We start from the raw sequence: 21,342 nt of genomic DNA, 5'->3' as shown, positions 1-21,342 counted from the left end.
TGTCGCCCCTTTCATTTTGATTTGCAGTCGCAGCACATTCAGTTGTCACTTTTTCGGCTGCGCGAGTCACATGCAGGCAGCATTGTTTTTTTTTTTGTTGTTTTTTTTTTTGCGTATGTCCGTTCTCGCATCAAGACCGCGGTGAGGAACGTTTATTGCGGAAAAGAAATGTAATTTGGAGCTGTTTGCTGCTTCCCAGTGCTCTGCATTGCACTGGAAGCAAGTGCATTCACTAAGGACTATGAACAAGGTCCGATCGGCGCAAACGCGCGGCAAGCTCTACGAAGAAGTGTCCCGCAGTTTACGCATTGGAGAATACGTTAGACGGCGATTTCTTATCCCCGTTCACTTTTTTAAATGCCAATATTGCCGTTGTATGTTTTACGCTTCGCCAATCTCGGCAAACTGTTTAGATATGACGATCGTGAACTCCGCCTCGTCAAGCGGACTGTCCGCCGCGCTGCCGTCATCGTCACGAAAACAATCTGCCTACTGCTTCGTTGCTGGAGTTGGCGCGAGTTCAAGCGTTTCCTGTTTTGAGCTTATCTTTCTGCTCATCTGCGGCCTGCGTTATCACTGTCGCGGCGGCTGCGATTGCTGGCAGTAGCAGTCTCCCGTGCTGGGGAACACGCTAGGCCTACTTCGGGCTCGTACACACGATCGTTCGGTGCACGATTTTCGGCAGCCTGAGCGCGCACAGTCAGGGCTGGGCATCACTTGAGACGATTATTCAACTATATATATATTTTTTTTCACTTTTTTTCACGAATTCTTGCCATGAACGCACCTCGCGGTTCGGAACCAAGCGCGGCCGGCGTCACGTCTCCACCATCTCCCCGCAGCTCGGGCCCGCCGAGCAGACGCCGTCATCCAGCTCCAACAATGCGGTGACGCCTTATCGTCACGTGCACCCCGAAAGCCAATGGGATTGCAAATGCAACGTTATCTTTTTTGCCATTATTTATGCGACCAATGGGCGAATGTAAACAGCAGAGGTGGCAATTTGAAGACGAAAGGCCACTCTTTCAAATGAGACCAAGGTGGCTACGGTGCCGCGCACAAAATGGGAGCTACGCCTCGCGGAAAATGGTTGTTTTGGGGGTCGTTTTCGGCCCAAATTTGGGCGACATCGATTGTATAAATTGGCATTGTGACTAAAATACCGACCCTAGAGATGAAAAACTTAGCAGATAGGTAGATAAAGAGCTATTTATTTTGGGAATCACATTTTCTAAAAAGTGATTTTTTCGAGATTTTTTTAGTTCGATAGACCCGTGTCCCCCCTTAACGAAACTTCGGAGATAGCTGCGGAAAGATCTCAGAATCGCGAAAGCAAGAAGATTGAAAATCCGATTTTCTGACCGATTTTTGGCTGCAAAGACCCGGGTCCCCCCTTAAGGGGGGATGAGGGGATCGGAGCAAACTTTTTTATTTTTTGACTTAGAGGGATGAAATTTGGTAGGCTGGCTTGAAATAGCATCAAACAGAAAGATATAAAGTTTCAAAATGCTAGCTTCAGTAGTTTTTATTTTACCATTGTTTATATGTTGGTAACATGTTGCTTGCTCGTGGAAAGCCTAGCATGACAGCAAAATGGGCTATGGGTCTGTAAATGTTCTTAATAGTTACTAAGAAGTGTGGTCTAGGTCAAGATTCTCCTTAAATTTTTTTAAACTTCTCTGCTCTTTTCCTAAATGACTTATTATACATCTTCTCTTTATGTTTAGAAGGTATCGTGCTCTAATTACTGTGTAATAAAAAAATGGTGAGCCTAAATAGCAAATCTGAGACTGTCTTGATGTAAAGCACATTTCAGCAATTACAACAAGACAAACGGGATAAAAATCCATGCACCCATTGCGATGCTGCGCTTTCCACAAGCAAGGTGGTAAGTTCAAAACGAAGTTTTGAGAAAACAAGCTCAAAAGTTCCAAACTGGCACACACTGTCTAAAATGCTCCTGCACTGTAAAATTTCATGTCTCTGGCAGCAGGCAATTTCTTAGACCTTTGTCCTTTCAAAAGATGGGCTTTGTGCGCCTTCTTAATGCGCTGAGAGTCTTTCTCGGCGGCCCGCTGAAGAGAAAGGGCTCCAGGGCGCAGGCCCAATGTTGTGCACAGGTTTGAATATGCTCTCAGATTGCCTGAGTTGTACTTCAAAATCGCCTCGTGCACTGCTGTTTCCACAGCGAACAGTGAGGCATGCTGGTCTTTCGATAATAGTGACCAAATCACTGAATGGAGGCTCTCAGCCGCATTTTGAGTTTTGCCTCCCCTGCACCGGGCCAGCAACTGAGGGTCTGAGAGGCGCTGGTACACTGGCAGAAGTGCTTCAGCGACCTTCGGTGATAACTTGTACTTGTGAGGGGGTGGTGGTTGTCCTTCTGCCTCTGCTGATCGATGTTTGCACCAGCTGAGGGGGCCAGGGGGACACAGCTCATGATGGGGTTCACCATCCGTCGACGTCACATGATAATAGGTCGACATTACTGCCCTTTGCATTTCTTCAACTTCTGAGTGGTTCCGCAGAGCGAGGCCATAGTAGTCAGTCAATTTTTTCATCAGCTGCTGTGTCAGGCCCCCCTTTCCACCTAGTGGCTCTCCTTTTTTAGCCTTGCTGACCAGGGAGCGAAGTGCAGCACCCATCCGTTTTTTCACGTGATTTATGCAGTCCTCTTTGGAGAGCTGCACAAAACCATAAACTTCTTCGTCACACAGAGTGCGGAACATGCGGCTGTCCCCATCACAGACTATGTTTGTGTACCGGAGATCATTCTTGCTCAAAGAGCGCCTGAACAGCTGCAGTGCAGCCTCCACCTCCATTCGTCCAGAATTCACATCAGTGTTTTTCTGGCACTGGTGCTGTTGCTTCCACTCAGCATAAGTGGGGTCACTTTCAGCTGGCTGTCTGCTGCACCCAAGGCAGAAGTTCGAGAGAACCACACAGTCTAACACAAGCCCTGTATGAAACTCAATTACACAGCCAACGCCAGTGTGAGAACTGTGGCCACGTGTCAGCCACGTACCATCGTACACGACTGTAATATTCTTCGAAAAGGTAGTTTCCATTTCTGTGTACACCTTTCTCACTGCCTCTACAGCATCTGCAAAGATGTTGTTTGCAGCTGCTTCTGCAGCAGGCTTGAAAGTTTTTTTTAGATGCTCCTCATATGTTTTGTGGTGTAATCCTCTATGTGAAACATTCATGGTGGCCCAGAAGTCATTGAGAGCAGTTGGTCCCTTACCAATGCTCTTTATCGCTTGAATTGATCTGATGTTGATATCAAAGGCTCTAGAACCACTCTGCCTTTGTGAAGACCATTCAGATTGGAGGGCACCACAGGAAATACACGAAAGTACCATCTTCACAGCTAGCCCTAATTTAGTTTCCCGATGCACTGTTAGGCCAGGCTGATGACAAATTGGGCAAAGCATGGAACTAATCAGCGAGTTCAAGGCTGCTACTTGCACAAGCATAAATTCCTCTTCTGGAGGTGCGGAAATGGCATCTTCTCTTGAGTCAGTCAGCGCAAACTTGCGCTCCGTAGCTGAAACCGCGCGAAGCGATTCGCAAACACTCGATGCTTGCACCTTTGCCGTTTCCGCGGACACAAATCGTGTTCTGAGGTGAGCTTGAATAGTGCGACGTTCACTGGATGAATATTCGTCACTGCGATGATCGGCCACCGGCGAGTCCGTGGAAGCGAGCGTGCACCCGCGATCGCCGTAACTCGTCGATGGCTCGGCCGCCGGCGCGTCCGCGAAAGCGAGCGCGCGCCCGCGAACACCGTAACTCGTCGATGGCATAGGATTGCCTTCACTCGCGGTTGTCGGCTGTGGACACATTTTGGAGTTGAAAAACACATCGCGGAAACGTGTCTCCACTGTGCAGTCAGGCGGTGATGACTGTTGCAAGACCACTTCGCTCGACGAGCTTGTGCCGGGACGCTCGCATACGGTGACATTCACTGGCGTGTCGATCCTCACCGGCGAATTAACGTTGCGCCCACGGCTCAACGGCGAGAAATCGTGGCCCGTCTCACCTTCGCTGGCTGGTGCCTCACCCGACGAACTTGCAGTGGCACGTCCGTGCACGGCGAGACGCACGTGTGCGGCGACGCTCACTGGCATGTCGATCGTCGCTGGTGAAGTAACATTGCACCCGTGCCTCGACAGCGCAGCACGTTGTTGGTTGTTCTCACAATCGCTGGCTGGTGCCCAACTCGGCATGAGATCGCACAGCACATTGGGAGAGAGATCGCGTAGCACGTTGGGCGCGTACTCCGCCGATTCCGAACGGACGCTCGGCTCGGTAGAACCACCTGTTGATGATCGCCGCTTCTTCCTTGCTGTAACAGGCTTGCGTTTTCGCTTCCCGTAAGCATGCTTTGTCCGGAACTTCTTTTCGAACGTTCGCTGATCCATTGCACGTGGTCGAAGACTCGAAACGCAAGAAAAAGAATTGCTTTCCAGCGGCGGACAAAGCAGACGCTCCTTGCGCTGGCTGCCATTATTGCCGCGGCATCAGCCAATGAGGAGGCGCCTAGCAACACGTCGCGGCGCAGAGCCAATCGGGGCGCGGTATTCATTGGCTGCTTCGTGCTGCCGTCTTGCGGATATTCCTTTTTTGTGCGCTTGCTAGCTGGCGGAGAAGGGAGGGAGGGGTTGGGACAAAGAGCTGAAGAGTCGGGCTTTCCAACGATGCCAAAATGGCGGCGCTCCGTGGCGGGAAAGTCAAGCAGTCATGCCGTGAACTTGGCAGCTTTTTCGCGGTTCGGGAAGAATATCTCGACGCCGGCACCGATAAATATATTTATTTAGACTACTTAGAGTTTGTTTTTTGGTGAAATATTTCAGGACAACATAGAAATAATGTTGTAGATTCCGAAAAGCGCACTTTTCAAAAATCGATTTTTTCCGCGATTTTCGCGATCTGATCCCCGCATCCCCCCTTAAGAAAGCCTGAAGCGCAAAAAAAGACAGGTACGTGAGAGAGACATTGTGTCTCTCTCACGTCCCTGTCTTTCTTGCACTTCAGGCTTTACCAAAATGAGGACGGCCTAGCTTCGCTCTTTGTTCAATCGTTGCCATTTGAGGCACTAGCAATTATGGTATGCTCTTTATTGTCATCGTGGTGGCCTACAGCAAGCACATACAGTGTAGACCGCTTATAACGTAAGTCGCGGGAGTTGCGAAAATCTGCGCTATAAGCGGTACCGCGTTATAACCAAAACATCGCGTTTTTAGGCTGTTACGCATGTGAAATCGAGCAGCTTACCTTTTAAACACAATTTATTGCACATTTCACATACACACACACACACACACACACACACACAAAACAATTGCAACTCAGCAGGAACGATGTTTGTCACAAGTGAATTATCTGCAGAAAAATGCGGTGATCTTCGTCTGGCGGCGTTTTTTCACTGCACTCCGAACGATCTCGTCTTCAACAAAGCTTAAGCACTGAAGCGCCTTATCGCTCAAGCTGTTTTTCGCGCAGTAAATTTTAACTTTGTTCAGGCGTTCGAGCGCGTCCTTGCAAGGCACATCAGGCATCGGGTCTACATCGTCGTCGTCAGATTCATCTTCGGTCGCAAGCTCCGCGCCACTGCGCACCGCTTCGACAATCGCATCGTCCGTGCTCACTTCCTCGCAGACAGCCAGCTCATTTTCGTCAGCATCGACATATTCTTTAAAAGTTTCTGTCGCGGAAACAAAGTTGCTCTCAATGAGGCCGGACCCCACGTCGTCAGCGTCGACTGCCTCATCGACAACGTCGCCCTGCTCCTCAGCTTCAAGAGCCTCGGCATTGCGCATGAAGCCAGCCTTCTCAAAGCATTTGCTTATCGTTGTGGCCTTCAACTGCCACCACGAAGCAGCAACCATGTCAATTGCGCCCCTTAGATGCACCTTGAGGGGCTGCTGCTGCTGTATGTTCAGCAGAACTCTCTCGCAAAGGCGTTTCTTGTACAGTGCCTTTACAGTGGCGATGACGCCCTGGTCAAGGGGCTGACTTTTAGCGGTAGTGTTGGCAGGCAAAAATTTCAAGTTGACTGCAGTCAACTTTGGCTGGATGTTATGAGCTGTGCAATTGTCAAGGATAAGCACAACCTGCCGCTTCTCTGCCACCATATCTTCATCAAACTTACAAAGCCAGCTTGTAAAAAGCTCTTGCGTCATCCACGCTTTTTTGTTCGCTTTATATGTCACTGGCAGGTACTCACTCTTTTTGAAGCAACGCGGCCTCGCCGATTTGCCAATTACGAACAAGCGACGCTTATCGGTGCCGTCCATATTTGCGCAAAACAACACTGTGATACGCTCCTTCGAAGCCTTGAGGCCAGAGCAGGGTTCGCCTCTCAGCGCGAGACTGCGGTTGGGCAGGAGGTTGTAAAATAAGCCAGCTTCGTCCGCATTATAGATGTCCCTGTCCGCATACGACGAGAACATAGGTTCCAAATTTAAACAGAGCCAGGCTGCGATGGACTCATCGTTCACTTCGCCGCTTTCGCCGCAAACAACTTTGAAGCTGATGCCATGGCGGTCTTTGAAACGTTGGATCCACCCATTAAGTGGATTAAAGTCGTCGTGGCCTAGAAGAGCACCGAGGCACCTAGCTTTTTGTCGGAGCAGGGGGCCACTTACTGGTATGCTCTGAGCCCGCACTTCTCGAAACCATCTCAAAAGTGTTGCGTCCACGTCTTCATACTTCGACGCACGAATTCTCTTTCGCGACAGCGAAGAAGAATCTTGCTGCAGTTGCTGCCGCACCTTCTCCCGATTCTTGTAAATAGTCGACACGGTTGTGTCGGATATGCCATACTTTGCCGCAACCGACACTTTCTTCAACCCGCTCTCGACGTCCTTTATAATGCATTCCTTTTGTTTCGAGCGATAAAGCATGCCGCTTTTTCACGTCGCTTGAAGACGCAGACGCCGATGCCATGACAGCAGAATCAACAGCACAAGTAGCACAAGTCACGACGACGGACACAACGAAAAGACTGCCGGGCCGGGGAAGAAAAAAAAAAAAGGCTGCGCTACTGCTTCTACCCCGCACTCCGTGCCGCGCACGCTCGGATTGGGCGCTGCCAGCATGACGTACATGCTCCATGGTTACCATGGTGATGTACGCGCCTGCCTTTCGTCGGGTGCTTCGGGGTTGCCTTCTCCCTCTTTGTTTTCGTCGCGCGCGTCCGCCCAACAGCCACTGCGGCCACTGCTCTCCACCACGGACTGCGCTCCCTTGAAGGGCGCGGAGTGCGCCCTTCAACCTCCCAAATACCGCACTATAACCGGTATTCTGGTTCGCGCGCCTGCGTATTATGCGGTCTGCCTATACATTGAGTTCTATGGTACGAATACCGGGAGTCAGAAAAACCCGCGTTATAACCGGTTCCGCGCTAAAAGCAGTTACGTTATAAGTGGTCTCCACTGTAATTGGATTAAAAATGTAACTTGGGTACTGTCAGTCACACTCTCAGTATATCATAAGAACAAATCGGGGTGTCATGGCTCGCGTCTTGCACTGTGTAGCACAAGTGCCTCTGTGGTTGGGGTTGACATCAAAACTGCTGTGGATGACGCTATGAGAAAAGCCACTACTAATCATAAACAGGTCCAATTCTCTTACTCGCAATTAGTATAACTCAGTTAAAATAGGATAAGGTGGTTTCCCCATCTCCTCCAGCAGCAAAGCAGGCCGTGCGAGAGCCGCCGCTAGCCTTCGGTCAACAAGGCTAGCTGCATCGCACGACAACCAGTGCACCGAACACTGGCTCCCCCACATTGCAGCAGTGTTGCGCTGAAAGCAAGCGGTCAGACCGAGGTTCACTTTCAAGCCGACTCAATATTCACCTCGTTCAGCGGTTTTAAGCATTAATGCTGCCAGCAGGTGGCCAAGCCTGTGCCAAAATAATTATAGGGCACTATTAGGAGAAATGCCCCTTGTAGGGACAATTCCGATATATTGACTGTTCCGCTGAACAAGAGTTAAATAAAGGCTAACGCCAGTCCTACACTTTTGCATAGGATTTTCAACGGATATATTCTCTCACGTTCAATATAAGCAGTAATTCCAATATATCTGGGTTCGATACATCCAGAATCGAATGTATTGAATTGCTGATATAGGAAACTATCTATGACATATCATGGATCCACTGAATTTTGTTCCCAAGGAACTCCTCCAACAATAAAAAATTGGCACTTTGCTCCACCTTGTGCCCTATAAAGTGATAAGAACAACAAAATAGTTACTAGGACTCAAGAAAACTCCATAAAAGAGTTGAACATACCTCATTTCTTTGAAATTCAGAGTTAAGCTTGACATTACAGACGTCACATGAGAACATCTTCTTGACAGCAGGTTTTCCATCAGGTTCCTTCATCCCTGCACTACCTGGAAATGCCACCATAAAACTATATTCAGTGATCCGGTTTAAACCAGAAAGTTTCTAATTGAAGAGTTACACATGTTACAGGTTATAACAGGCAGAAGTGGGAAAAATTCAGCAGTACTGCAGCTGTCAGTAAGATATGGCATACGGACACATGGTTACCGATTTGTGCACAACAACTGGCTAATGCATTACCTCATTGATGCTCTAGGGTTTGGAACAAAAGAAAGCCCTGTTAAGGGTTTCTGAAGCTAAACAACTTCCATCATTAAGAAAACACAAAGTCCCCTAATATTAACCCTGTCCCTGTCACGAACGTACCGGAACGTTTTCACGCTCCCCCCCCCCCCCCCCCCCCCCCCCCCCACAGTGTCACCGACGTACCGGCACGTTCTCTATCGTGCATTCAAAACTTCGCGCCTGAGCGCGAAGCTGGCACGCTTGGACAGGCTACGCTATCTGTCAAATTTTTCTACAAGTTCATATTTTCGCCCAGCGTTGTGTTGGTATGTTTATACTGAAGAGCATGGAGCAGCCGCACCCACCCCCGCCACCTTATTTGCTGGGGGTGCGGTCGCTCCGCGTGCGCTGCTAAGGGATCATGCGGCGCGCGCGTATGGTTACGAGTTCAAGGGTTGTTCTGCTATCTGCCGCAGGGTTTCAGGTTATTATTTTTATTCTGTCGACGATGCGTCAAGTTCAGGGGCGCGCGGCCGTTGTCTCTCCAATAGGTCGACACATGACTATCACTGCTTTCCCTCTCTCACGCCGCGTCCATACTTGCGGCTAACAGGAGTACACACACCTTCTGCAGGATTTACGTCTTGCTTCGGTTTCTTTGCTGGCACACCGGTTGGTCCATCTGTTGCTGGGCCTGGTCTTTTGACTGCCTGTGCTGGTGCTGGAGGCCCCTGAAGATAGAGGAATAATGGTAAAATATTAAGGCTCCAAAATTAAGCAAGCAAAGATGGTGATCTACACATGCCGACACTTTCAAGGACCAAGTACATTCTGTTTTGCAAGACAAAATTACAACTACTGGAAATGAATATTTTCGTGAAAACGTAATTTTTGCATTTTTACTAAATTACAATGACCTGGCAATAAATTGGTCCTGTCAGTAGTTAAAGAAAATGGAGTGCTATGGGGCTTATCACCTCCACCTTGCGAATTTTAGGGCTCATGAAATATTTTGTGACTTGCCCCAAATTTGCAAAATACTGAGTGCATGAGAAATGAGTCATTTATAGTATTATGTTCAGAGATCCCAAGGATGTTTCCAACACTAGAACAATGTGTCGGAGAAGTTGGCACCAGACAGTCAAGGAAAAAGATGCGATCAAATTAAGTCCAGCCAAGACTCTCCATCACCACCTTACCAATCTAAATGCCTGAAACCAAACAGTTTTAGCCTATTCATAACAAGCAAATGAGGTGATAAGAAGGAGGAGGTATGAAAGCAGGATGCCTAAAAATGAGGTTTGAACAATGAAGCACCTCAGTGATTATGCGGCATAGATCTCTTTTGCAGCAGGCTTCAGTAAGCATTCAATATCTATCTTCAATCGAACCTCCAACTCATCAAAATTTCAAGAAATTAAAAAAAGTCTTTACTTTCATAAACAGCTTAAAGGCAAAGGAATGCCAGAGTTGCCACACTGGAAGCACATCAATTAATGTTTCTGCCTGTCACTGTGCAATCTAGGCACAACAGGTTTTTTTCAGATGGACATGAGATCACTACTTGAGGTTGTGGCACCACATTCTCCAAAACATTTCTTGCTATATGTGCCTCCCCACCTTTCGTGGTGACTTTTCTTGACGGTGCCATACTCCAGCCTTAGTAAACGGAACAGCATAGATACCAGCGATGCTGCAAGTCCCTAAACAATGGTTCTGGACTGCAAGTATACACTAGCTATACTCTGCCTCTCTACTTCCTTGCAGCACTACCAAAGCTACGATGAGTGCAGAGGCGACGGTCTGTCGCTGCGTAACGTAGTGCCAGTATAAAATGGCCGCAAAGAATACGGGATGACAAGCTATAAAGCACGCATTCGTGAAACGCTATTTCAAATCGTAGCGTAATCTTGATTTACATACGCTATTTCCTGAGCTTGATGTTCGCGACTCTTACTCATGCTGAAATCATGTTTGCAACATGGCGCCATGCTTCAAAGCAGGCTGTCTCACTACGGAGTCGACTCGTCGTTACTCGGTTTTTTGGTATGTTCACTGGCCATAAATGGCGCATAGGGAGTTCATTTGGCCTCATCTTACCTACAGAAACATCTGTGAGCGTTAAGTACTTCTATTTTTTAATTCAGGTGATGAGTTTGTCTCTTCCAGGCCTAAAGAAGAAAGTAGGTTGACTGACAAAAATTACCAGTTCAGACAACCAAATGGTGCCACAAGGCTGATGTTGCCACAAGGCTCCATATGTATACTAAAAATCACAGCATGTGAGAAACAGTGTTATGTTAGTCAGTGCGCTATCCCAAAACTGCCATGTTTTTACCAAGGTTTGGAACGCAGGCAGCATCTATTTGTACTCTTTTACAACCACGCCTGCATACGCCATGAGCGAATGCAACGGCGCAGTGGAGCACGCTTAACACTGCCTGAAGAGGGCTCCTAGCTTCCACACTACTGCAAGGAAGTGATGAGATAGAGTACAGCACCACGAGGCCCAAAACAATTTTTGCTAAGATCTGTTGGTTTTTGCACGGCATGTAGAGCTGAAATACTTCTCAAGTGTCTGAGCCAGTGCACTGCGCAGTGCACATGGTGTTTGCAGTGTGCAAACCTATGTGAGCATCAACCATGCAAAGAATAGAAGCGTGATATGCAGTTCGTCAGTTTCAAAGCAGAATGCTACTGCACTTATTAAACAATTAAACTAGTTTTCAATGGACATCAAAGATACTGCTATGCTGCTAGGCATAACGTGTGCCTGATGGGTACCATGTGGAGGTACAATACAGGGTTGTCCAAGCTTATTTTAGCCAACGATTCAAAAGTAAAACATTCGAGGTTGGCCAGAGTTACAGTTGCATAGAGCTCCTAGCCATCGTGCACACCACAGGCTGTTGTCTTGCAACTTATTAATTAGTAATTAATTCTTCTACGTTATTGACTTCAAACAATAAATGTGATATGCTAAGTTGGGGAGCACCTTCAGAAACCCCCATTCCATTTATTTGTGATAAAAAAAGCATCACGTGTATCTTTCTCCCAATCTTCAAAGAGCGATCGCGAAATACCCAAAAAATTGATTCGCGCATTCGCGCACAATTGTGCCTGCTCTCAACAGTGTTGTGAGAGAAGCTCAGCTGATTCTGCAGAAGAATCAGCTGCGGAAATGGATCCATGGCCGCGTTGCAGCAGCAGGCCGATATGTTTGTGTTGGTTTCATTGCCCGCATCAGCTGGTCGGTGCACGTAATGGTACAAGTTGGAGCGAGCTCATGACATTTGCTGCAGCCATTGCCAATATATCAGCCTACCACTGAAACTGGGCTGTCAAGTCATGGCTGCACCTAATTTCATTCATCCAAACCACGACTGAGAGAACCACAATCGTGGCGTGCAAATGCATGCCACGCGATAGTTTTTGCATTTTGCGGGCTTCTTTTGTGCTCAGAAAAAAAGATACATGCAAGGCTTTTTTCTTTTTTAATGTAAATGGGATGAGGGTTTCAAAAAGTGCCCTTTAACCCTTTCGCTGTAACAAACGTACCGGTACGTTTTCGCGCTTCCCCTCACAGTGTCACCAACGTACCGGTACATTCTCTATCATGCGTTCAAAATTTCGCACCTGTGCGCAAAGCTGGCGCGCTTGGACTGGCTGCACGATCTGTAAAATCTTTCCACAAGTTCATATTTTCACCACATGCTGTGTCGGTATGTATATATTAAAGAGTATGGAGAGACCGTACCCACCCCTGCCTCCTTCTTTGCTGGGGGGCGCGGTCGCTCCGCACGCTAAGCAATCATGCGGCGCACGAGTGCGGTTACGGGTTCAAGGGCTGTTTTGCCATCTGCCGCAGGATTGCAGGTTTTTATTTTTATTCTGTTGGCGTGTCTGCTATGACCCGTCAAGTTCAGGGGTGCGCGCCGTTCCCTCTCCATAGGTCGACACATGACTCGATCGCTGCTTTCGCTCTCTCTCGCCGCAGCCTTGCTTGCAGCTAGCAGCAGCAAAGGATTTTAGCCTCTTTCCATCTCCCTCTGTCACCTTGATTTCACAACGTGCCATTTCTCTCTGTTGTGCGGGCCACTGAAAGTGCGCCCTCCATGCGCATGATAACTTTCGGATGGCTGACCGCACGGGACCTTCACCTGTGGACTGGAGCAATTGCTCTTCTGATTATGAATATGAGCCGAGCTCAGATTCAGACTCTCAAGAAGTATCAAGCAATGTTTTCTTATATTATCCTCATTTATAGTCAGGCTGATGATGATGATGCTAATTAACAACACTTGCAGAACACTGAAATGTGCATATTCTGCTGACTATGTTATTTGTATAGCAATCTTAATAAAAAATAAATCGCTATGCTCGTTCCCTGAAACCAAGCTGACACTGGCGATGCGTCACGGCCAGAAACACCCGACAGCGAAAGGATTACTTCATGAATCACATTTATCATCTAAAAGCAATAGTTAATTTAGAAAAATTACCTTAATTACTAATTAACTGTAAAAATAAAAAAATGCCCGTGGTGTGCCAGATGGCTTGGCAGCTGTATGCATGTGGTTTCCATAGCCTACCTCAAATGTATCATTTTTTGGCCCTTGGCTAAAGTTAGCTTGGGCACCCTGTGTGTGTAAGATGCAGTGAAGAAAAACACAGCATCTGCCTGAGCCACATAACGCAGTTGCATTGACATGATTGAGCAGACCACAGATGGCCGGCAAAACTCATATCTAGTCAACCCAAGCCTCGGAAGGTTTTTGCAGTATGCGCACAGCAAGTGATGCACATCACAGGGCACCACAGTGCAGAGGAAAGCCAACTTTCGGCAGTTTCCAAAACTTTCCACGCACCTGAAACTGTGGATGCTCATAAAACGCACCTACGGCATTTTTTTTTTCATTCAAGAGTCATCAGCTAAGTTATCGAAATGTATGAGAACAGTCCAGCTACCAGCTTCTCACATTAACAATGTGAGAAGGTTTACCGGACTTTATAAACATTCTTTGACCACTGCATTGAAATACCAGAAACTTGAGCGTTTCTTTAATGGTTATCATTTAAAAGTAGTTTGGGCCTATTAATTTCATTAAAGAAAACAAAAACTATCGTTACTTGCAACAGCACTTTCGAAATGCAATCTAACAGCAGCAAGTACACAGACCTGTACTGTTGCTATATGCTGCTGTCATAGTGTTCCCGTCTGCGAACATCATTCACAAAGAAAACTCACCTGTCTAATGGCTGTTGTAGCCGGCTGTTATGGTGTCAACAAGCTAGCGTTACAGAGTGAACCTTTGTTCTCTGCCTGTTTCAGAGTACAAACGAAGACAGTTTCTCAAGGAGGCCTTCAATATAAAAGCCAGTGACCACTAAATAAATAGGGAAAACCTTAAAAACTATCTACAGACTTGGTTTTTGTTTACTGCTCTGATGCATATGCTGGCTTAAACACTCCACGACCAACAACTGTCTATGCCTTCTGCCCCCCTCAACCTTGTCTTATTCATGTTGAAACTGCTGAACTAAACTCTTCAACAGCTTCTGTAACTTTCAACTCGCAACAAAAAAGTCAGTACAGCTACCTCATCACATCATGTTAAACCTCTCAAAAAAAAAAACCTGAATGGAGACACCTTCGACAACAACAGAGCCCCTACATTGTTCAGTATAGATACAGTGAAATCTTATTGATATGATTATCACCGGAACTGAAAATTAAAACGTATCATCGAAATCGTATGATCTAAAACGCAGTTTTTGATTTAAAAAAAAAATGCATGCGAATCTAAACACCCCCATTTTTACCAGCAAGAGTGCGCATCCAAGGGCGCCAAGTGCATGCTCACTCTGTCGTTCAGCCAAAGCTGTAAGAGCCTAGAGGTGGCGCGGCATCTACAGCGGGATCTCCAGCTTCAGGTGTTGCTGTGTTCCAACAAAAGCGACCCCAATAACTATCAGTGTGCTGTTACACGAGCCTGACATCGACGGCACTCGGCACATTTCAAAGGGGGTACTGCCAGCGCACAATGTGTAGTTTGGTGTCAAGTTATCTAAGAGCCGTAATGCAGGTCGGAACATGTTTGTAGAAGGCTGCCTGCAGCTTGGAGTTGAGGCGAACTGCAATTGCTTTGTCCGAACACATTTGGCAAATTTATCTGCCGAACAGTTATGTCTTGCGCCCGTCTTATAAAGATATCGCCGCAAAAAGGGGGAGAGAGAGGGGGGGGGGGGGCATTTTTTATTTTCCGAATGTCAGCACCTTCACCCTTACTATGCGCATCGCGATCGTGAAAAAAAGAGGGTGCTTAGAATCGAGTAAGCACAAAACCTTTATTATTGCCCTTTGAATAACCTGTCATTTTACGCTGCACTTAAATGTCCATAAGCAAGCTTTTCTACAACTCTTATAAATGAGTCGCCATTTCATCCCTTAGCTCCTCATCTGCAGCAAAGCCACGATGAGTCTAAAACTTGGCACTCGGCCAAGTTCACCAAGAGTGTCACCCCTTGCAGGCGATCTCAAAAGATGAACACATGGAGATGTTATCAGAGCGCAGCGCCTTGACAGGCTGCCAAGATCAGAGCGGTGGTGGACTTACCGCGAGGGCATTAAACTAGGGGACCTGCTATGAAAACATGAAGAAAAAAAAATCTCGATAAAAAGAGTGGGAGGGGGTTCATACAACAAGTGAATAGTACTGAAAAATTGGCCACGAGCATTAACTGTGGAACTATTGCCCCGCCTCCCTCCCCCTTAGCACTTTTGCTGCCTTGTAGAGGGAAATATTTTATTTTTAGGGAAATGGTATTTTTGCAACTACATTTTATGCACCCATGTGAAAAAATGACTGTATTAGGTGTACGAACATGCACTGCCTCTATAAGGCATTGGCTAGGAATTAAAAAAAAATCATATTAAGCCAAAAAGCATATTAACAGCGATCATATCCATGAGATTTCACTGTATATGAAGCATCTGCTGTCATTTTTATTGCGAAAGAATTATATGTCCCATCAGTATAAAAGCCAATGAAGGCGTTTCATGATATGATATTAAGGTAGCATGAAATTCATGTCACCACGCTGGTGCACAGAGTCAAAACACATGTAAGAGAGCAAGTTTAGTCCTGAATGATGCCAGTCGAACATTCTATATAGTCATGACTCATACATTGAGCAATGCAGCGTTACTCAGCACTTTACACAAGTACCATACTGTAAGGTGTAGGGTATGAACGAACATTATGCACAGTCATGACTCTTAACGCTGTTGCATTTACACGTCAGAAATCTTAAGTGTCTCTGCCAAATTTTTTTGTCTCGGACCTTGGATCGTTTAGCTGTGACCTCTACAAAAAACAGAACAGTGGCTTACTCTCTAATTTCCTGCAGCAGGTACAGGTAGAGCTGGGCAAGAACAATTTTTTTTTTCCAATTTTTTATGCCTTTAATTCCTCTTCCCTGTACCGGGCAGTTAGGAAATTAAAATAACTACAGTATAGCGACTTCGGAGAGCTGCAGGCATCAAAGATGTTCGCTTTCTAGCATAATACTTTTCCTACCAATACATACAAAATAATCGCTCATGAGGCGACGACTTTTTACTTTATTTTGTATAAAGACATCTGAGCCAATGCCGAGTAGTAAAGTTGGCAAAAAGATTCATAACCAAGGTTCCACTGCAAAACGTTTTTCAAAACGACTGCAGGTTCTCAAAAAAAAAGTTTGACCCAGCATGCAGCACCCCCCCCCCCCCCCCCCCAATGTTTCAAAAATAAAATTTAAAAAAATTTTATTTTTAAATTTACTAACCCTTTATGTAGCTTTTGTGCCTAGCTCTGGAGTCCTGCTTACATGAAATTTATATTTTGCAAATCAAAGACAAAATTTAAATCTTTCTGAAAGCATGCACTGTCACGAAAGCTGCCAATGCTTCTGGCACAAGTGTGGCATGCCAAAGGAGCCATGTTCATTTATCATGCCAACATGGCACCTGAACATGACAGAAATGAAGCATGGGTAATGTGTTCTTCCTGAAAGAAAGCCTGAAAAGCCAGTTGCAGCTTACAGTCTGCAACAAGCTTCTGAAAAAGAGGAGCAATTTTAATAGATTGCTACCCCTCTTGTAGAATCAAAAAGACAAGGTTCGCAGCAGCATTGTTATTTACCTGGACAGCAACGCCAGGCTTCGGCACAGGAGCTGGTTTCACGGTAGGGCCCGGCGGTGGCTTGCCATCTGTGAGCCAGATGGCACTGCGCTATTACTTCCTCAGTCAAGCAGCAGATCACAAGCTATGAGCAACAGGAGTCAGCATGTGAAAGCAGTATTTCAGCATGCCCTCTGTGCTCTGTGTGTAACCCGCATTGGGAGACAGGCCTACAGCTGCAAAAGCCAGCACAGGGGCCATCTCGGCGAGAAGAAGAAAGTGTTTCTGCAGAAAACTAAGCAAAATGTAACAGTCACAATGCATGGCAGCCTTTACCATGCATTACCCACAATGACCCAAAACTATCTTTCTGGCTGAGAATATATTAGAAGACGCATAGTTTTGCTGGGTTTCTGAGAAAAAACCCTGTGTGCAAGACTCTCCATAAAGATGTTCTGGATTTGGCAGGGCAGTCACTGCTCAACAAGCCATATCCAGGGTTCTAGCACAGAAACTCTTGCACTGCAGACCTATATACATACTAGCTGTCATTATTTACAACAAAAGGAAAGCCTAAGTGTGACAAATAAAAGTATGCAGTGCATTTTCTTCCCATCTTGTCTAGAGTTCTGCATATATGGCACAGTCCAGCCAACAGTGCAGCCACGTTTTGTATGAAGCGACCTTTAGTGATTGGCTTCGAATTTGTATGCAAAACAGCAGAAGGCTGTCCTACATTTGCTACAGGGCCAAACAATATGCATAGTTGCACAAAACTGCACAAAGACTTCGTGCAAACAAAGCAATAAGAGGCACCACAAGTACAAAACCTGCATTCATCTTCACTTGTGACATCACAGTGAGATGCAGGTTCTTCAAACGTAGCAGATTTGGTCCCCCATAGAAACACTGGATGGAAACGTCCAGGGCAACGCATAGCAAATGCTAGGCACAGCATTGCTTAACAAGTGTATGCCCTTTGCTGAGGGTGGCAATCAATGTATCCTCTTGCTATGACCCATCAATGCACTGGAGTGACTGAAATAAGCCTCATGGACCTGTCCTATAAAGACAAGACAGCAAAATTAGAGAATTCTTATGGACCTCCATATATGCATTAACCTGTGAATGACTAGTGCCTCAAACGTTTGTTTCATCGAGAAGACTAGACGTGTTAGCTGCGCAATAGGCGCACATAAAGGAATTAAGAGAACGAGTTCTTCTTATTCAAACACACTATGATTTCAGTTGCCGGTAATATTCTACATTCCTGAGAGTGAAAGTGTTTGGAGAAGCAGAAATCCCATCAAAAGGTTCGCCATGCTTCCAGTCGTTAACCCTTTCGCTGTCACAAACTTACCGGTACGCTTTCGCGCTCTCCCCCCCCCCCATCACACTGTCACTGACGTACCGCTATGTTCTCTATCATGCGTTCAAAACTTCGCGCCTGAGCGCGAAGCTAGTGCGCTTGGAATGGCTGTGCCTCTCCCTCTGTTATCATGATTCCACAACGTGCCATTTCTCTCCGTTGTGCGAGCCACCGAAAGTGCGCCCTCGGTGCGTGGGGTTACTTTTGGATGGCAGACTGCGCAGGACCTTCGACTGTGGACTGGAGCAATGGCTCTTCTGATTATGAATACAAGCTGAGCTCGGATTCGAACTCTCAAGAAGTATCGAGTAACGTTTTTTCTCATATTATCTTCATTCATCTAATATATAATCAGGCTGATGATGATGATGATGGTGATAATTAACAACACCCGCAGAACACTGAAATGTGCATATTCCGTTGACTATGTTGTTTGCATATGCAATAGTAATAAAAAATAAATCATTGTGCTTGTTCCCTGATATGCGCGTTTGAAACCAAGCCGATACTAGGGGTGCGTCATGGCCAGAAACGTCCGACAGCGAAAGGGTTAATGACGTCTTCTTACTGAATCCGCTAGCAATAAGCCCGGAAGTTTAACAGCATAGATGACTAGACTTCTTATACCTTTAGCACTCTTGTTTTCACTTAATTTAATCATTCACCGTAGAGATGTCCTCCATGGAGCGCAGCCGCGCGCTGCTACTGCTGCGAAGGAGAAGGAAGTTGATACAGCAATCTGCCTGGCAATTGCAACTAAGGGACAAATAGGCAGAGCAAATGCAGAATAAATGCTGAACTACTCTTCAGGCATAAACATAAACACTTCTAGGCAGTAGAGACGTGCATGTTTCAAAATATTTGCACGCACAAGTTGGTTTCGAAGGCACTGCAGTGCAGTGTAGGCACGCTGCATTTTTACCTACAGCTGGTATAGAAGCAACAGCTGCAATGCAAGCTAGTTTCTGCTCACAGCAAGCTGCCGCCATTGTCTGCTTGCACACCTCCTCCACTAAAAGGTGCAGCCGAAATTAAACATAGTTTGCTTTTATTATTAGAGAATAGGATAGAGAGTTGGCAGGCCTATGAGTAGACCATTTACTATAACACGAAGGAATTTCATAGCGCCGTTTCATCTGCCATCGATGCGAAACAAAATAAGCCTAGCAATGACTAGGGTGCTAGCGAGGAACACTGCTTTGGTAAGGTCGCTTCCTACGGTGCTGTAAGTGTTGCGATTTTGCCTACTTTGATGATGCAGCTGAAGCGGGACATTTTTTGATGTTTCGTTTAACAACACTTATCAAACACTGCTGCAAAGAGACATGCCTGCAGTACACTGTTGCTTCGGCGTCCGACATACTCCAAGGCTGCATGTATAGGAGCACTGTCGGGCGCCATTTTAGACGCTACCTATTTTACGTGTTGCTCTTGAAATTTAATTTAGAGTGAAAAGTGCGTTTGGAAGCAGACCAACTCGTGCGTTTTTTCCCTCGGCCGCCGATGCCATCAGCCGTCAGTTTTTCACTACATGTGGTACAGCAAGGCGACGGTGCGCCGCATGAAGTTCGCAAAGAAAGTTCACTCTATGTGGGTGGCCCTTTACTCTCCTTTATTTTCAGAACAGATCGCGCCGCCTTCTTTCCATGCTTGTAGACAGCTTTACTTTTTTGTTTTCCTATGCGCTGCATGCTTTCCCTCACGGCTTCAAATCTTACATAAAGTTGGCTTCTCCCGAGTGCTACTAAGCCTAGTGGTAAAGCCGTTTAAAAGAACACGGTGTTTTTTCTTTCTTTTTTAAACAAAAAAATTGCCTCGCAATTCTAGGTAGCGCGCGTGTGGCGATGTCATTCCATGGGAAGCCGTCGCCGCGGGCAGACACACTTTACTATAACAAATTTTTATTAACCATGTCTTTGCAATAAAGGGGTGAAAATATAGTCATCTATGGAAGGTGAACTGGGACTTCAGGTTCAGTTTACTATATCAGAGTTCACTATAGCGGGGTTCTACTGTACAATCGAACCTTCATATAACGAACCTCAATGTAATGAAATTTGCGATGTAACAAATTCTTCTTATTTCCCAATCTCTGCCCCACTGAAAACCATGTATTTTTTTTTTCACGATTTAACAAAGTAATTTTATGCCGCGCTTTCGATTTAACGAAGTCCTCGCACATCGCATGCATGTACCAGCAGCCACCTAGACAATTGAATGAGACCTAAAACTTCAGCCCTGACACACTGCATTTTACATCTGCCCTTTTACGCACCAATTTGCCGGCAGTCTGGGATCTGGGAGCAAAACAAAATTATAATGACATGGGGCATACCGCCACACCATCCCTTGTGTGCATACAAAACCCGTGGTGCGGAAGTTTTAGGACGCATCATGCCATGACATCAATGGCCAATCGGAACGACCAAGCTACTCGCGCAATGAACCCACTTTCTTTTTCTTTTTTCAAGAAAAGTCGAGGTGAATTTTAGGGGCACGTTCAATACGCGGGAAGAGTTTAGATTTTTTTTTTTTGTTACGAGTCGTCCATTCCAGCCATCAATCATGAAAGAAAGCACATGGTCCAATGATTTGATTTTGTGGTAGGGGACAGCGCCCATCCCAATCGCTGCATGATAAAGCGAATATACTGAAAACCAGGATTGCACAATGGGACTGGTCACCACAGGCACTCCTCCCAGGCCGCTGGCACTCTGCAAAGTTCACCCCCCCCCCCCCCCCCCCCCCGGTATTTTCTCGCTGCGCGGCACCTTGGCGCGCGCTGCCAAGAACTACACTGGACTGCAACAGCGAGAAACAGAGGGATGCACTAATGACTTGTGTCCTTTTTTAAGCGAAAGCTTCAATGGCCGCGATGCAGTGATTTCACCGTGGCACCAATTTCCACCGTGATTGCACCGCTCTTTCCACTTTCACTCACACCTTCCTCCCTTCTCTTACGGCACGGTACAGGTGTCCCTAGAGCAAGTGTGAGATACTGTGTGTGAGTGTCAGCGCTCGTCCGGTTGTGCAGGCCTCGTTTTCACTTTATCGTGCCACGTTTGGACGGGCACCATCTGCTGCCACATAATCAATGAAACGCATGTGACAGTGCAAACACCTTTTAAAGCGAACGGTGCTTAAAGCGAGCATCATGATAGCGACTGACCGCGTGCTTTCATTGATGACTTAAGGGTAAAAGGATGGTGACTGTCAGAAAAAAA

General features: G+C 46.4%; 2 protein-coding genes across 5 annotated transcripts in view; both read right to left on the bottom strand.

Moving 5' to 3' along the window:
* LOC146205607 (uncharacterized) overlaps window positions 1-21,342 on the bottom strand; it is an 82,794-nt gene that overhangs the window by 23,718 nt on the left and 37,734 nt on the right. For all 4 annotated transcript variants that reach the window (XM_084590293.1, XM_084590295.1, XM_084590296.1 and 1 more), the window contains exons 9-11: window positions 16,771-16,838; window positions 9,210-9,315; window positions 8,303-8,406 (exon numbers count right to left, since the gene is read on the bottom strand). In XM_084590293.1, the coding sequence (XP_084446419.1) occupies window positions 8,303-8,406; window positions 9,210-9,315; window positions 16,771-16,838 (278 nt within the window). The remainder of the gene's footprint in view (window positions 1-8,302; window positions 8,407-9,209; window positions 9,316-16,770; window positions 16,839-21,342) is intronic.
* LOC146205608 (uncharacterized) lies at window positions 1,393-4,952 on the bottom strand. The gene has a single exon (XM_084590297.1). It carries the CDS (start codon window positions 4,422-4,424, stop codon window positions 1,950-1,952), a length of 2,475 nt encoding a protein of 824 aa, XP_084446423.1. The 5' UTR covers window positions 4,425-4,952; the 3' UTR covers window positions 1,393-1,949.

The sequence above is a fragment of the Amblyomma maculatum genome, chromosome 1 (genome assembly GCF_055883805.1).
Source record: "Amblyomma maculatum isolate TAMU_Amacu chromosome 1, ASM5588380v1, whole genome shotgun sequence".
NCBI lineage: Eukaryota > Metazoa > Arthropoda > Arachnida > Ixodida > Ixodidae > Amblyomma > Amblyomma maculatum.
This window is presented reverse-complemented; position numbering and strand designations above follow the sequence as displayed.

Excerpts from the sequence above, each read along its gene's own strand:
- LOC146205608 (XM_084590297.1), bottom strand. The coding sequence starts at position 4,424 with ATGGATCAGCGAACGTTCGAAAAGAAGTTCCGGACAAAGCATGCTTAC.